The sequence below is a fragment of the Anomalospiza imberbis genome, chromosome 13 (assembly GCF_031753505.1).
Source record: "Anomalospiza imberbis isolate Cuckoo-Finch-1a 21T00152 chromosome 13, ASM3175350v1, whole genome shotgun sequence".
Lineage (NCBI taxonomy): Eukaryota > Metazoa > Chordata > Aves > Passeriformes > Viduidae > Anomalospiza > Anomalospiza imberbis.
The window spans coordinates 5,527,834-5,545,916 of NC_089693.1; the positions used below are offsets into that span (position 1 = coordinate 5,527,834).

The window sequence follows — 18,083 nt, forward strand, 5'->3', positions numbered from 1 at the left end:
CAGTAAGAATACATTACCCTCCTTTCCTTGAAGTAGAGCCTAGGAAATCCCACTAAAGAGTTGTAGACAGGTGAGATGAGGCTTTACCTCATTTCCTGCTGCAACAGGAGATGCACTTACACTCCAAGCAAACTCCAGTGTGAATTGTTACACTGCACTGCCAAGGGATGTCCTTGCTTACCTAGCAGATACTAAATGTTATAGCACAGCATTTTGCAAAGAATGTGAAACATATCTCCTAATCCAGACAAATTAAAAGCATCAGCTTAACCTCAAATGTTTATTGCATTTAAAACAGCATTTATCAAAACAAAGAGCTCATCACAACATATATAGGTACTGGACCATCCAAATCCCTTCATTTGGTAGGTCTCCAGCAAAACAATTAACACAAATTATCCTGAAACACAATATCTCTACATTAAAGAAAAAAAAAAAAAAGAAAATAAAAGAAAAAAAGAAAGAAAAAGATATCACCCTGTCTCCTGAACAGAAATAAGTTCCACGTGGAAAAACCTAAAGAAAAACCCCCCAACTACTACAGAATCAATCTGAATTTCTGAATAAATAAACAGCTTTTCCTGCAGTTGAATGTTTTCACTCAAATCAGCGATCAGATCCCACACGCCTGCTTAAATATGCCTGACTTTGGTCCTTACAAAATGACAAGATTACAGTATGATAAACCAGATGATAGTTTGAAGCGAGACAATGAGGCATTGTTTACAGAGAAGATTGAGAAACTGGTTTAACAAAAGGGTTCCGTGGACATCTATTGTATGTACAAGAAGGAGATTTACTGGAGATTTTGTAATTTCTACAAGGCTCTTTCCAACCAGCTTCATTAAGTTGAAGTAAATCAAATCATGCAGAGATCTGGCTCAGCCAGAGAGACATGCCGGGAAAGATACAAAATGAAGAAGAACAGACGCGAGATGATAAGCTTTAGAATCTTTGGCATTTTTCATAAACATTTTCAAGGTTTTTAAATCTCTATATTCACCCATTTTCCCCCACACACTCGCCTATAAATACATTATACATGTACTCTTTATACACAACTCTGTATATGCATGGGTACACAAGCACACGTGCAAACAAAAAGGCATTTTTGTGGCTTTTTAAACCAGGATAATCTTTCCTCAATCCTTCCATTTGCAGCTACACACAGCTTTGCATAAGCAAAATACATTCTTTAGCCAATCAAGTATATGAAAATGTGCCTGTCCTTATTCAAAGGCACAGTGGGACTTCAAAAAAATAAACTTATGAAAAACTACTATCTGGCTAATAACCCAGTGGAAGATAGTCTGCTGTTAGTTTTCCTTCTTCAAATTCCTGGAACAAGCCCACAAGATTGTACTATGGAACCACACACAACTCCATCTGGATCACCAATCCATAAGCAAAGTTTTAACCATTTTACCTTTTATTAGATGACTTTCAAAGCCTTTTTTTTTTTTTTTTTAAGAATCCTATCTCTCAGGTTTCTGTATTTCTTTGTACTGTCAATTACCCCAGGGAATGCTGGCAGCAATCCCTGCCTGGGAATCATAAGCAACAAATCCTGCTCTTGTGCTACCAATGACTTGTGGTGACAAATCACTCCCAAAATGTCCCACAGCACCTAAAGGACCGAGGGCTGTAGTATCACCAAAATTAAGCAGGTTTTACACATGATTCTGTGTTTTAGTTTCCCCAGTCAAACAACCTGACTAATGCTGGTATTCTGAAATACATAAAGCAAATGCACAATTGCCAAAAGATTGGTAAGCAAGCAAAAAAATCACATTCTCCACAGAACACAAAATGGGGTCCTTTCTTCTGTCTTTCCACTGCTGTTTCCTCTTCACTTCACTTTTGGGTCCTCTCCTTGTGAACCACCAGGAAAGACTGCAAGAAGACATCAGTGGTGGACCAAAGCCTGCACACTATTGCACAACCACTTCTTTGGGCACGTGCTCTCTTTCTGCACAAGCACTTGTCTCTTTAAGGCTATAAAGTGTTGGTTTTTTTCTTTCCTCTTGGATCTGTAGTGTTGACCCCTCTGGATTTAGACAGGAAAACAACAGCTATGCTGAAAATATCTGATGAGATGGAATTATAAAAGGCAAGCCAACAGAGTCTTTTCAGGTCACTGAGTTAGCCTTTTCTCTTAATCCTTTCATGGCATAAGGTTTTCATGCATCCATTGCCAGCAATGGATCTCTGATGATTCCAGTATACAAAGAGTTAACCACAGGATGGGCTTAAAAAAAAAAAAAAAAGAAGAAAAGGGGAAAAAAAAAGGGAAAAGAAAAACCCACAAGTGCTGGATGAAATACTGAGATACTGTTGGAGCTCCTAGCTCTTTCTGCTAATTATGATAAAAAACTTTTTAAAATGTACACTGCTTGAACAGAAGATGGGTATCAAAGACTCGTTAATTCAGAGCTTAAACCTTTCTAGGCACAGTGATTTAACTCAGAAAAGAATAGCTTTCATATCTTAATGTAAATCTGTTGGATATGTTAAAAACTGGTTCAGAGCATCTCCTCACATCAGCTCAGCTGATCTGCTACACTAAGCAGAATTATCTCTTCCTACATAACACAGGGAGTGCTGCCACATCCAGCCTTGTCTCTGCAATCAAAGGGGGAAAAAAAAAAAGAAAAAGAAAAGGTGCAGTTGCACCACCCTCTCCCATTCTCCTCTCCATCCCACAAAATAATTCACGTTTCACCTTGCTCTTTTTTGGGATTCTGTGCCAAGAATACAACCCAGAAAAGAAACCCAAGATAGGTGTTTATCAAAACCCACATCTTCCAAGAAAGAGAAAGTCTGTGGCAGTGACTAGTGTTGATCTGGAGCAAGAAGGAGGGGAGGGGTGCAGTGTGTGCACACGTGTGCAGGGAGGGAGGTGCTGCATTCCCAAACCCCGCTGCATCCTAGAGCGCGCTCCGCTTCTTCCTGATGGGGCTGGAGCTGCTGGATGGTTTCAATTCAGCCTGCTGCACCTGTAAAAACAAACAGGCATGACGTTTGCACTTAGGTAACTCTAGCTCACTGCAGTGTGTGTTAATGGCTCCCCCAGGACAAGCCCAGGGAAACTAAGGAAGGTTCAAAAGTAATGAATCATTTTCTAAACACAGGAACATGGGGGATTAATTGCAGGAAGGATTTGAGAAGTCATGCATCATTTCTTGAAACAAAAATATTAAAAGCAGATTTTTCTAATGAGATACATGGGGTTCTACCTGATTTCAGCAATCTTTTGGGTTTGTTTTGGTTTGGGAGTTGTTTTTCTTATCTTTCTGGCATTAACCTATTAGTTTAATAAACTTCTCTCAGGAGTCTCAATTCAAGTGGATCCCAATAGACAGTAAGATGACAGTTGTCAAAACCATACACAGACCCTGGGATGCTGAAATACTTAGTAATTTCAGAAAAGGAAAGTATTCTCCCAAACAGAACCTGGACAAAGCTACCTCCCCCTTTCAAAACAAATGCATATGCAATATAATGATTAAAACATGTGTGGTGAACTGTCAAGGATGGTGTAATCTCCAAATTGTCTGTTGTGTGAGACAAAAGTATTCCCACTGAAATCATGGGGAACATTTGGCTGAAAATGCCATCTTTTTCACTCCTCCTCTGTCTTTTGTCCGACACATGTGGTTGTAAATGGGTACTGTACAGACAAGAGTAATTTCTAACTCACTGCAGCGCCCCAGTGAAATGCTGATGCATTGATAGCACGTAAAACAAAGCAGACAGAAGGGCTTTGGAGCTTCCATTGATGACTTGTCCCTAAAGTGTGTGGCTGTCACTATTTTCAGCACAGGTGGAAAACTCCAAGGTTTGTCCCATCCAGGGAGCTTTTATCATTCCTCTCATAGAAAATGGTGATCATTTTCCTTGGAGAGCTCAAAGGATCCCAGTATGATAGAAACCACTCAAGGAAATGCTCTAAGTGTAAATGTTAAATAAAGCATAAATAGAAAAGCAGCTTATCTTTAAACATAAACACTTAAAGGCCTTATGCAAACCATCACTGCAAATCCAGTGGCCTCTACAAGAGCAATGACAACAAATAAAAATACACTGAATCTTAATAGCTCTCTGATTGTTCCTGCTTAGTGTTTTCCCTTCCACCAGTCCATGGTGAGATTTCTTTCCAGCTATTAGTGCTGCCACCGACCAGTCTGGTGGCCTCTTGAGATAAATGTCACCAGAAGCTTTTTTCAACCCTGCTTCGACCAGATGCCTCAACACTGCATGCGAGCAATTCAGTTTCTGTCTCCAACAGCATAAAGTCACTACAGGTGAGACTGTGATCCCCTTATTCCCAGTGAGCAGCACCTCACAGGGAAAGTGCCACGATTCACAGAGAAAGGTACAATCTCAGAGGGATCCTGAGCATCAGGATCAGGGCCTGGGGACACAGATTCCAGTTAGTGAAAAGAAAAGAAAGAATCCTTTATATTGTGTGGCTTCATTACCCAGCAAGACTATTTTCCCTCCTTCAAGAGAAATAAACAGATCTTGACATTCAAAAGGATTTATTGTTCAAATAATTTCCAGGAAGATAGGCGAGATTTTGAAGACAATGTTGTTGTTTCAAAGAAATGGGAGAAGAGACAAGACTTGACTGAAACTGAGGGAGGCTAGATTCTGGTTAGATTAAAACTTATAATTCCATAATGGTACAAGATTGACCTGATCAACTGTAGAGTATTTTAAACACATGTCAGGGTTTTCTTTAAAGGAAAAGATGAGCAGGGCATTGTCCAAAGGAGGCCTGGAGCTCCAGCACAATGTCACAGAAATAATTCCCCCCATTCCTCCCCCTATCTTGAGAAAAAGGAGAATTCAGCAAATCCTTTTGGATGGTTATCTCTATCAAAGAGACTATTTTTCTCCTCCCTCTGTACAAATACCGGAGCAGAAAGGTGACGAAAACCATAGCTCAGTAACCACGCTGAGTGATTTTCCAGATCATTTTTAAGTAGGTCTTTTCAGGATAATTTTTCCGCAATCATTTTATCCTTCTGACAAAGGATTTTGGCTCCCCTCTCTTCTAACACTCTCTCCCCCTCCCTTTGTGGATTTTCCCCAGATTCCTTATCTCTGTTATTCAAAAGCCTTTGGCATTGTATTCCCAAACGGAGCACCCAGCCGCTCTCAGTGTCACTCCTTGCCTCTGTTGGCTGTGGCCATTCATTACTTACCTTTTGAACATCAGATGGTACCCTGGAGAGGAAATCTAGTAGCTCATTATTGTCGATGGCATAGGGATTTCTAAGCTTCTTAGTAAATTTATTTATGCCTAGGATAAAAAATATAAAAAAAAAATAAAGGCAAACAAAATAATACAAGCCTTTTCTACTCCCTCCCTCTAAATTTGTTCAGGCAAGGTGAAAAAGGGAAAGGGAATTCACAAGTAAAAATTAGTGTGAAAACAGTGCCTCAGACTTAAAGCCACACACATGTTACCTGTCACGTGGAATCACTCACAAGTGCTTCCTGGAGGAAGTAGAGGACATTATGGATAAAGGTATTTTTCTGCTTAGGGGATCATGTGCTGCCAACAATGTGGTGAAAAGCAATGGCAGCAAGAATTCATTCTGGGGGATACTACAGGGAGAATACACACATTGAAAGCCAAGTGTGCTGTTAAATCTGCTACCCTACATGACATACTGGAAAGCTACGAAAGTAATTGGGAAAAAGACTTTTTTTCTTTCTATCTCTACAGAAAATGAAAGCTTCCCTTCCCCACCCCTCACGGCTTATCCCCTTTTTGCAGAGCCACACACTGGCCAAACTGCCCATGTTATGATGCTGTGGGACAATGTAAAACCTTATCACAAGGTTTACTTTAGTTTGATCTTTGTGTGAATAATTAGGCTTATTGACTTCAGAAATAGCAGTCCGTCTCCACGGACTTAGTAAAGCTTCCGTTGGCAGAGGTGGCCCCTAGTCTGGACAGAAGATCCATGGGGCTGTAATGTTCATATTATTGTGAAGTTCATAAGGTCTTCTCTTGCCTCTCTTAAGATCTTCTGGGTGAAGAAAATCAGCTAACCCATTTTAAAGAATAGCAAAAAAATTCAAATGTTAGTTGCCTCTGAGGATCATAATACAGCATTCAATTCCATCATGCCCCTGTCCAAAATCTCATGGTGGTTTCCCTGAAAGTGATTTCAAATGTGATGGCTGCTCCAGCCTTCTCCTCTCCCTGAAATGCACCTGCTTCACATCTGAGAGTCAGCTTTTAAGCCATATACTTGTAGCAAAATGACAACACAATTTTCTGTGTACCTGATTTTTAAAAAACAGAAAATACCATAAGGTCTTTTGAGGCCTTGCCACAGGGTAGTTGTTTAACATGTATCATATTTGAAGGCCCTGTCACTCCAGATGATGTTGAATGGATGTATAGTTTTCATGTACTCACCATGTCTTCCATACAAGAACAAAAATATTTTGTTACTGAACTTCTTACTCCCAGCAATTTCTCCCCTTTCTTTTTACCCTTTCTTTTGTTTGATTTAATCCTTTATTTCTTTGTTGCTGTTGCCCAAGAATGGCTTTTTTTTTTTAATGCCACCTTCTCATTCCCTCCCTTTTCTACACCCAAGACAGCAGCTGATGGCTCAGCCCCAGGGGTGACAGGGGGTCCCTACAACTCAGAGCCACATCAGGGCTGAGCTTCTGCAGGTCAGTGAGGATTTACCTGCACTATTTTCTCCACACCTTTCTACCTCAAGGCTGAGATAAAAGTTAGCACCCTAAATAAGACAGGAGACCATTAGGAGATGCAGAAAGTATTCAGCACCTGGAATCATAGAATGGTTTGGAGGGCGTCTTAAAAACCATCTCGATCCAGCCCCCTGCCACAGGCAGGACACCTTCTGCTAGACCAGGCTGTTCCAAGCCTTGGACACTTCCAAGGATCTCTGTGCACCCTGTGCCAGAGCCTCACTACCCTCACAAGAAAGGATTTCTTCCTCATATCTAATCTAAACCTGCCCTCTTTGTGTTTAAAGCCAGTCCCCTTAGTCCCATGCCCTTGAATGCCATCTCCTTCTGTGAAAGATGATCTCACATTTCTTCATAACGCCACCAGGAAAGTTTTTAAAAGCTCCTCTTTTAGTTCATTATGTATCTTCATACAAACACTTTGTGACCCATGACAAAAGGAGATGCTCAGTGTTTCCCACTGGGCACAGCCTGTCCTGACTGCCAGGATACTCAGACCCAAAAGGCTCCCAGGGTCCAAATCTACATGGTCCAGCTCTGCAAACACATCTTGTCCACTTCCTACCATTTCCCAGCTGGAGGGCTCCAGCACCAGGAAGCTAATTACTTTCCTGCAGAAGAATAATAACACTGAAAGTAGCTTATCTAGGCTAATGCTCTTCTTGTGGTGCTGTTGGAAACTTATAAAGAACCTTAAGAAAAGCAAATTATCGGATAACCCAGGGGGGAGAAATGCTAATTTTAAGAAGTTCATAACATCTTTATTCACCTCTAAGCAACAGCACTTGTTTGTCTGTGTAACAGGTCATTTAAAGCTTGTTTGATTTCACTCTGTAGATGTATATTGTATTTATCTCATAGAAATGAGACACAGTGGAGTACTTACCCCAGATTAAAACAATGTACCTCAGTGGTATAAAATACAAAATAACTGTTGCTGCTGCCAGGACCAAGCAGGCCAGGACAGAGAGGAAAGGCACCGTCCAGTTGAATGTGCTGAAAGGAAAAAACACAATCCCTCTCAACATTTCTGTTCTTGGACACTGTCTGTGATCTGCTACCCAATAATAATTTAATGACCCGTTTGCAGTGCTCAGTGCAGTCAGATATGCTGTAAATTGCAGGCCCTTTTAATAAGTAAATTCCTACATCTGGATGCTAGAATGGATTGAGGAAGATATCTGAGAAGCAGATATCAGAATAAGGAAAGAGAAGAGGAGCCCTAGGGAGCTCAGTGAAGTTGTCAGGCATGTAAGTGAGTTGTTTTTGTTTTTTCTTCTATGCGTGGCACTTGTTACACATCTCTGCTGGCCAGCCAGCTCTCCATTATTCATGAGCAGATAATCTGATCTGGAGACGGGGCCGAGCCAGCTCCACTGGGTCACAGTGGAGGTGACACGAGGTGTGTGTCCAGTGCACGACCCAGGTGTAGCAGGTAGCCAGAGTCAAACCCAGCAAATAACTTGCATTGCATTAATTAGGATGCCAAACTGTGAAAGCCCAGTTGGAGCAATTTCTCTGTATAACATTAGGGCCATAATATTCTATAAAAATCTGTCTACATATATATACATTTTGTCCTATATCTTTACATTTTCAGCAATTCTTTACTACACTGAATATAGGACGCTGGCTTGGATAAGCTGTAATAAGCTAGCAGCAGCCCAAGCTTCTGCATTCCCACAATCTACATGGGATTTTTCCCAAGAGGAGCACTCTTGAAAGGCTCAGTTACTACAGCATTTTAGACTTTGGCCGCATTGTAGTGAAAAACAGGATTTTATTTCACTCAGACCTCTCTCATCTGCAAGCCAATGATGGGCTGAAGGTGAAAAGCCACTGCTACCACATCTTTGAAATTACTATGTCCCCCTGTGTCGTTGTAAGACATAACCCTATGCCCTGCACCAAATGCTGAGATACCTGGACTACAAGGATGCCCGTTAGTCCACAGGTGGATTTATGGATCTGGGCATCTCTGTTTCACACAATCTGCCTGCTAACTTCATCATATCACAATGATGGGGAGTAGGAAGAAAAGAGAATTAATCTGGACCACTTATCAGGCTATAAAATAAGACAAACTTCCCTTGACAGATAAAATTAATAGGACGCTTCAAGAATTACATTTAAGCTTCAATAGACATATTAAATATTAAGTAAAAATATGTGGGAGAGGACCCATCATTATCAATCAATGTAGCTTAAGTTAAAGCAAAAAAAAATAGCAAAACAGCTCAATTGAGTTAAACTATGAAAACTCCCTATGATTGTGTAACTGGAGTGACAGACGGAAACTGTAGCACAATTCAGTCTGTCACTTACAAAAAAAACTTTGATAGCAATTTTTTAATGGCACATCACTGCCGAGCTACAACAGAATCCTTCTGAAATTACATCGGGTGTCCACATTAATACCCAACGTGTTCTTTAAGACCATTGTTACCAAAATGAATACAAGAATTAATAGTGTTTAAGTGCTTTGAGTCTTCCTGCCATGCAGCTGGGCAGAACAGTGCCCTGTTCATAGACTGGAATACATCTTTGGGCCACTTCCACCCCAGCTGGGGTGTCCAGCATGGCACCAGAGCACATGTGGTTGCTGTATTTTTAGCTTGAACCCAGCTCCTCATTAAAGTGAGGCTCGGTCACAAACCATCACTTTGTGTTCAAAACAGACAACAATATGGATCAATTAAGCTCCAATAAAGACTGAGTCATAAAAGGTCTGTGTGTGTTTGTGTGTGGGATTTTTTTTTTTTTAGGCTTTTCACCTCCATCCTTTGTAAGGTCAGGATTACCCTGTGTGTCTCCTCACCCCCTGCCATGAGACCCTGAAAACCCCCTTTGGGCTTCCTCGTGGCAGCAGCAGGAAGCAGACAGCTCAAAATGGCAAAGACAGAAGAGGATCAATGTGATAGCCAGGGACACAAGTGACTGGTAACCCCAACAGCCAGGTCAGGGTGGAGAGGGCGTGGGAAAGGCAACACTGACCATCAGTGCCCATCACTTTCTGTGATGGGACTGCAGAGAAATGCCTGATGCTTCTGGGACATCTTCAGGCAGTATCTGTAGCATCCATGACTCCCCACCCCATCACAAACAAGCAAGACCAGAAATTCAGGCAAACATGAAAGCTACGTTAGTAAGGAATACTGCTTCTCCTCTTCTCTGTGCTCTGCAAAGGTTTTGTGGAATAAAAGTCTGTAAGAGAAGAAGCAGTGGTGGGACTAGCCAGCTTATCCTGCTGCACCTTGCAGCCATTTTTGGAGCAAGACAATTATTCCACCTTGATCCTCCTGGTTCTGCTTCATTTCAAATCATGGTCAAGGAAGAAAAAATTATTACTTACTTTTTAATCCTCTCTCCAAATGATGCTATTTCTTCCAGGATGCTTTGAACAGCTATGATGATCTCCTGGACCATGTGGATTCTCTCAATTAGCCCCTTTTTCTCAGATTCCTAATCAAAAGAAATCAGAAAACCAAAACTTGTAATGATTTGCTACAGTGTTCACAGACACATGGTGAAACTAAGATCTCCAGCACTGCTGATCCATCCATGACCTCAGGTATTTCACTGAAGGAAGGACAGAACAAACACCCTGGGTTTATCACACAGAACCAACATTATGTGTATTGATCCCTGCATTTTCTTCCTTTTCCTCAACACATGGGCAGAGGTTTCTTCATCTTCTAACACAACTTGACTGCAGGATCTCAACCAGGATTTCACACAACTGGATGCCAAAGCACAAGAGGTGCTGAGCACCCCTGGTGCAGAGTACTGGCTGCTCAGTGCGCCTCAAGAACAAAAAATATTCTTGTGCAGAACTTCTAAATATCACATTTCTGTGCTTTGTAGGCCCCCCACAGCCATGCTGGTTTGTGTATAGAAATTAGTAGCAAGATAGTGAATGCAATATTTTTTGAGCATTCTGTATACAGAGACTTATTCTTTTACTGGGAAAAAAAAAGGATCAAAGGAAAAAAAAAGTCATTTTCCCTTTGCAGCGGCCATCTCAACTTCATTTCTTACTGCTTATTTTAGGCAACAACATTACAGGACATTACTACACATGTGAAGAAATAAAAAGGAAGCACAGAATGAATTAAAAATCAAAATTACTTAAATCAGGCTTGAAAACCAGTATACAATTATCAGCATTCAGCATTTCTTTGCCAGCAATCTCACACACATAGAGGCATGCAAATTGGCATGGTTGCAGATATTCTCACAAGAAATCAGCAAAACATTCACTTATTACAAAATGCAGAGCCCTGGACACTGATTTTACATCACATTTAGACACTTAAAAATCAGTCCAATTTAGGAAAAAAAAATCAAAAAACGAACCAACAAAACATTTTAAGCTGTGTTTTAACCAATCTGTTCCCAGAGAAGGAAGATGATGGTAAAGAGCATTTTGTATCCCTGCTCTCCATGGCCCACACCAGTCAAGGCAGAGGAAAGGGTAGGTGGGAATGAGCAAGGGCCAGAGACTTTTGCATCAACACTGCTGCAATTCTGCCTCTGTGCTGTCATCCACATTCCTCCTCCATGCAGGACAGGGACAGAGGTCATTTAAAGTCACACAGGGCCACAGAGGTGAGGGCTCTTGCTCCAGCCTTTTGGCACTACCATGCTGGGAGAGGGTCTGTATGGGGCTGAGACAGGGCACCATTCTGCAGAGGGTGCTGGAATAACCTGTGACCCACCCTTGGATGCTGAGAGGCAGGCATGGGAATGCAGCCCTTACACCACTTTGAATTACTTGCTGCCCATTTCTCTTCCCAGCAATTTTTAAGTTTAAAAAGCCAGCCAAAACCACCATGGAGTTATCAAGCTCCAGACATTTGAATATTTGCCTTTAGGTTGCAAGTCAGTGCACAATGAATAGAAGCAGCATTTTAAATAATCACACATTTGGGTGTGAAAATGAGTATTTTTACATTAATAAAACAACCAACAAAAATGAAACCCTTGGGGTGTGAAATAACCCCAGAACAAAATAAATAAATAAATAGTCAGTTTATGTGAAAATAGCACCAAAAAGTCATTTTCACACAGCTCCAGTTATAATCTCGTTAGGCTCAAATGTAAATGACACATTGAAATTATATTTAACTATTTCCTCACTGGAATGGCACAACGGTCCTTTATCCATAGCTGACTTTTTTTCCCACCAAACTTGCAAGCAGAACTTGGGGAGCAGCTCATGGAAAACCAGAGAGTGGGAGTTTCATTCTGTCCAAATTCAGGCAGAGGGGTAAAGAAACCACTTAAATGAAGTGATATTGCAGGGCAAGCCTACTCTTGCTGCCCAGAGCTGCAAGGCAGATCATCTGCCAGCTCTGCCTGCATCATGCTGACTTCATTTACACGTCCTCGATGGAGCTCAGAGATGTGGTGATAACACAGTTTAACCAACACAACACAACACAACTCCTGCTGCAGCCACGAAGCAGAGCCAGAAATTAAAGCAGAAACTGCCAGTCCCTAAGTTGTGACAACTGCATGCCAATGCTCACCTGGCTGCATGCTAAAATCACCCCTGGACAACAGTGCTTTTAATTTCTGATGCAAAATATGGCCAACCAAGGCAAAAGCAGAGACAAACTGGGATTAGAAAACCTTGTAAATAAAATCAGTTATTCAAGAGAAAAATAGGCTGCAACTGTGTGTATGCACGATGGGTATAATTGTTTGAAAGTCCTGGGAATTTGTCAACGTCATTTCTTGGTTATTGCTGTTTGGTTCTGGAAACCTGCAGTCTAAACACATGGACAGGATTATTAGGTCACTGGTTAAGCAACACAGAAGCAGACAAATGAAGTACAACAAATGGGATTTTCCAAATTATTTAGGTTTTGGAGTGTTGTTTATGCTTTGTGAAGCCAGCACCTCAGAAAACACTGTCAGAAGCAGTAAGAGTCCATCAGGATGACAGCCTGGGCCCTATTTATTAGAAAATGGGCAAATGTCATAGAGAGAGCTATATTTGAACACTACCACGTGTGGTAGTGTTTTTCTTTACATGGAAAATGTAAAGAAAGAATCCAAAATACATCTTCCACTAAACACACTTCCTCATCTGTGCCAGGTCCCACCACCCAGACAATTCTTCTCCATCCTCTCCAGGTGTCATTCCTTCCTGATTTCTTTTGGACTCCATGTATTATACTGCTTGAAAACTGGATTTGGATACTGATAGTTTAAGATCACAGCTCAGAAGCTTTTGCATTAATTGAAAACAAAATATCCTGCCTGTGTCTGGCATTATTTCCCTAAAACCAGTTGAGATAACTTCCATTAATTCAAGGCCTTTGTCTCCTTTATTTCTTAGTTGATTACAGCACTGTGGGTGGACCAAAACTAGTCTTCAGCCTCTGGGAAAGAATTAACTCCATCAAAATGAATTTACAACTGAGAATTAATTATATAATCAGTGTGTTACTTCAACTCTTCCTTGCCTATCCTGATTCAAGAATCCTTCATTTCTACATTAATTACCCGAACAAAATCACAAAAGGGGGTTTACAAAAGATTAAGCATGTCAGAGGAGGGGGGAAAAAAACCCAACACCAACCAAGACCCAGCAATTTCAGAAAATAAGTCTTTTGTCTCAGCTAACATACATCAACTTGAACTCAGAAATGAAGACACCAAATCTCTGCTGTACTGGAAGATGCTCCTAGATTTTTCTATTTCTCAAATATGTAACAGTTAAACAGGACATATAAACACACTTAAAGAGCTACCACAGCTCTGGGATCTCCCTTTCCCAGAAGGAACTTACACTGCTCTGAGACAGTTAGGGTCAGTTGCAAAAGAAACCTTCACACAACCACAGCATGGAGGGGCTTCCAATGCTGAAGACTTTAAAGGAGGGGGAATATGGGGCAGACCAGGACAGGATGTCCCCAGCACTCACACAGCAATTCACGACGGGTGAGCTACAGCAGTCAGAGCTGGTCTTGCGAGGGAAAATCCTAAGAGTTATGGGGGAAGACACTGAAGGCAAAATTCTTCACTCATCTGCTCTGGAACAAAGGCCAAATGCCACCCATTAGTGCTTCTTCTCTAGCCAAGCGTCCATTACTGAATTCAAAGCTTGGATGGTGGAGATCCCCTAACTTCTTTTGATCATTTGTTTCAATGATTAATAGCTTTCATCTTTACAGAAAGCTGTTTCCTATTTTTTAAATCTATCCTTCAAATATTTTTCCTCTGGATACATCCAAACCAGTAAGCAATGCTCCAAATGCACAGACAATTTTTGCTGTTGTTCTCTAAGTGTATTTCTGATGTATACTGCAAGTATCATATGCACACAAGGAAAAGTTAGGCTTGAAGCCATGGGTAAGTTCTACATAATAGTTGCTCGCTTGGATTTCATAGAAAACACTTGCAGAGAAAAATCTTGCATGCAACTTTCAAACAAGTGGTATTCATCAGCAGATTTCTGGCATGCCAAGGGAAACTCAATATATAAAGCTGAGGAACACTTGGGGGCAAAGATGAGGAAAAGGGGAGGAGAAAACATAAATATGGATTAATGAAAAGGAGGAAGAAAACAGGATACAGGCAGCTCAGTCAGGAATGAAAATCCTGAATCTCTTCAGGGATTGAAGAATTAGTCTGCCTAGCCCAGGGCTGGCCTAACTTTCAGGATTAGCTTTCTTACAGTAGCTGTCTCATTATGCTACTGCAAGCACATTAGAGTGATGTCTTACCAGGATTTATCTAATGTACCAGTTATTAATTCTTCACTGTATTAGCAACAAACAAGATTGATGGAAAGGGAAAAGAAAGGAAAATAGCTCAGGCATGCATTCCTTTTTGCTCCACTATTATTCTGTTTTAAAAAAAAACCAAACCAACAAAACATGCTGTAGTTATTTAGGGAAAAGCAGAGTTAGGCAAAGTTGGATTTAATTTGCAACTTGCTCTCTGCTGGACTACAAAACTCAGACCTTACCGGTGTCCAGCAAAAGCTGTGCCAAAAAAACATCTCGGGGCCAAAATACTCGTCCATGAAGAACTTCTGAAACCAAAAGGATTTTATTGGGTATAAACAGCAGACCACTGGCCTCTCTTGTCAGCAGGGAACCCTTGACTAACGCTCCAGTCTAGCAGCAGAAAGAAGCTCCTGTGGGAGGTGGCAGCCATGGAGTGACAGACAGTCTCTTGGTAGCTAAAATGAATTCCAGGCAGAGCTTTGCAAACAGTCACCACAGCAACCTTGAACTGGCTCCTGCCTTCAGTGGGAGCCAAAGGCTGCTGAGAGGAGCCCAGCAATCTGCCTTGCTGAGTCACTGCCCTGCCCTGAGCTGCAAAGTCTGCTGCGTGTGGGGGAGAGCTCCTCGGCACTTCCAGGAGGACGGGCACGCGGAGGGGACGGCTGCCAAACTCTGAGCAACTGCCTCGTGCAGTCCTGAAACTGTGCATCACAGGATCTTTTTGTTTATTAACACCATGCTGCAAATGTGCCTGCCTGTGGAAATTTAGCGAATCTGAGTGTACTTGAAATAATTACCAAATAGAGGAAATGCAACACATACAGGTCAATTTATGCTCTCAGTTAAAAAGGTGTGAAATCTGGAATAATTCCACCAGAGCCAATAGAATCACTTCAGACTGGTATGAAGGAGAGCAGCATGGGTCTTAAAAGGACACATTTGGAAAGCAATAGCACATCATCCTACAGCTCAGGCTGGGGAACACTCCCTGAAGGGCAGAAGATGACCACTCCATGCCTTGTCCAGCACTTTCTCTGCCTGCATTAGACGAATTTCATCCGTGCACAGGGGACCAGCAAAAGTCTCCTAAGCCGAGCCCAAGGAAAATCTTATGTGAAAAACCCTAGGTCATAATTCAGTTTCTTTCTCTATGCACAGGCATGAAATGCAGGGGGCTTAAGAAGCATTTCCTGTACATGCTCACGTTTTCATAGACATGTAAAGTAACCCAAAGTCCACTGGTATTGCCACAAGTCTTCAAGCAGTATCAGCAGTCACAACAGAATAAAACACAATTCAGGTGAGGAACACATGCTTAAGAAGCAACAAGAATCAATCCTGAATGGAGATAAAAAGTCATCAGTCATCTTTGATTTAAAAACCGGAAAGGGAAAGAAAATTAATTTTGTCATAATAAGTGCTTTCCCCTGGAAACACATGAGACTTAAGAAGAATCACATGGTTATTAGACTTAAAACTACTGGATCATCATCCATAATCTAGGTAATGATCTTCAGCAATTTGGGGTACAGGAGAAGGAGGTATCTATTCATATATCTAGTCAATCCAAAATAAAATTTAACAACAATTTAAATAGTTGGAATTTTTAAGGGAGGAGAACTTCCTGAGGCTCATCTGCTAGGTACAGTGACCTGCCTAGTGCTACTTAATATTTCTCCAGAGATTTAGAGAAATTGTAGTGTTGCCTTTTACCTACATTTAGGTAGGAAATTCTCTTTAAGAGGGAGAATTCTGGAGAGCCATAGGGCTGCTAAGGTTTTTTTGTGAGGATATCTAAAAGTCCTCTGCAAGAACCTCCTTTCAACTCCTCTCCCCTACCACCTCTAAACCTATGAACGGGTGGCTCATGGCACTGATATAAGACCTGCGCCAATTTATGGGATGCCTACAGATAAGACCAGCCCTAGACAATGCTGCTGTGCAAATAAGATTTAACAAGAGACCATTTAACTTTCATTTTCTTGTACAAAGAAAGCTTCCAGGAAAAGAGCAAAGGAAACCAAAACAACCCCTGCACTGGGTCTTCCTGCCCATAGTTTTGTGGAGGACATGGATGCTCCTTGTCAGTCTGAACATACCCTGTGTATCACGGGGCATTTTCAAGTCCTTACCATCATTTCTCTTCAGCAATCTTAATGGGGGATGTTGAAATATTACATTGCAATTGTTGTATTGAAGAGAAAAAGAAAAAACTAATGAAATTATTTATACTTCCAGGGAAGAAAACAATGAGATGATATTGTCTTGAATGACCTTTCCTAAGTATGGGGATATAGCATCTTACACAATAGACTCTTGGTTCATGTTTCAATTACTGACCTTTACTGCGGAGAAAATTAATACAATTTTCATCGTAATCCACCCGTACAAATAAGATCCATACGGAAGGTTTCCACATGCTGAATCTAACTCAAATGGAAAATGTCAGCTCTTTGCTACTGGATGAATTTGACTTTAATTTGTTCGGCTGGAGTATTTTTGAATTGTGTTCATAAAACTTTGTATATCTTCGGTACCTATTTTTGACAGAGAATTTCCTACATTAAAGGCATTGAATTTTTATTCTATGGTGATTTTTTTCCACTTCTGGCTTTTTTTTTTTTCCCAATACATGAGATACTAAACATTTCTTGGAAGTTGCCAAATAACTTGGCTTAAAGCCACAGTATCATTTGATTCTTCTCTGTTACATTGCATGAGCCAAGCAGGACTACAGTGCCTCACCACAGGACAAAAACTCTTCAAAAGAACCCCCAAAGACCAACAAAAACCCTACACAGGAATTGTTGTTGATTTAGTTTTGTCTCTGATTTTCTTTTGAATCAGTTACTAGACCTGAAAATAGTAGTAAACTAAGCTTTGTCTGTTGTGGAGGTGTAAACTTTTATTCAGGCAATGGAGAAGACTCCAAGGCTCTTTTCAGTCAGATTGTGCTATGACACCATCATTCACAGGGTAACTGTCTGCTCTTGAAACTCTAGAGTCATTATCAGAAACAGGAACAAAAAATTTTAAAAAATGGAACTGGTCAACAATCAGATAACTTAAACTCAGTTGCATGCAGCTTGTCTATACCTTCCTACTGGCAGACCAAAGATGCTCCAGTGATGTAATTTTAAAACAATCCTTACTCAGCCTGACAGAGCCCAGAGCTGACAGGACACAGCCTGAACTCCGTGTCCAAGATGGCACAAATCCGAGAAGGCATTTATCCACGGAAGAGCTGGTGCCAAAGGGACAGAGCACTGCTATCTTTTACAGCCCTCCGTGCTGCTATGTGGGGAGGGCAGAGGGGGAAAGGATGGGGGAGTCAGCAATTAAGCTCTGTCATTTAAGACAGATAGTCTAGGTGGAGGGAGTTAATCTGCTCTTGGGTTTTTGAACTAAGTGTCTGTGTATTTATAATTTGTAAACAGTTCATCTCTTCGAGGGTGTGTTACAATTCCCAGAAGCACGGTCTGTTATGTCTAACAGGCAGCAGAACCCAGAAGGGCTCTGTGTGCAAGTATTTTGATACAGCAGGATGACAGGAAACAGAAACAGTGACCTTGTACACCACAACCCAACTCGCAGATT

The 18,083-nt window shown here is 41.2% G+C and overlaps 1 protein-coding gene across 7 annotated transcripts in view; it reads right to left on the reverse strand.

The window, feature by feature from the left end:
- Positions 1 to 266: 266 nt before the first annotated feature.
- The window catches only part of MCTP2 (multiple C2 and transmembrane domain containing 2), a 120,119-nt gene continuing 102,302 nt past the window's right edge, over positions 267 to 18,083 (reverse strand). For all 7 annotated transcript variants that reach the window (XM_068203657.1, XM_068203663.1, XM_068203662.1 and 4 more), the window contains 4 exons: positions 10,097 to 10,206; positions 7,631 to 7,740; positions 5,211 to 5,308; positions 267 to 2,996 (listed from right to left, as the gene is read on the reverse strand). In XM_068203657.1, the coding sequence (XP_068059758.1) occupies positions 2,928 to 2,996; positions 5,211 to 5,308; positions 7,631 to 7,740; positions 10,097 to 10,206 (387 nt within the window). In that variant the 3' untranslated portion in view covers positions 267 to 2,927. The remainder of the gene's footprint in view (positions 2,997 to 5,210; positions 5,309 to 7,630; positions 7,741 to 10,096; positions 10,207 to 18,083) is intronic.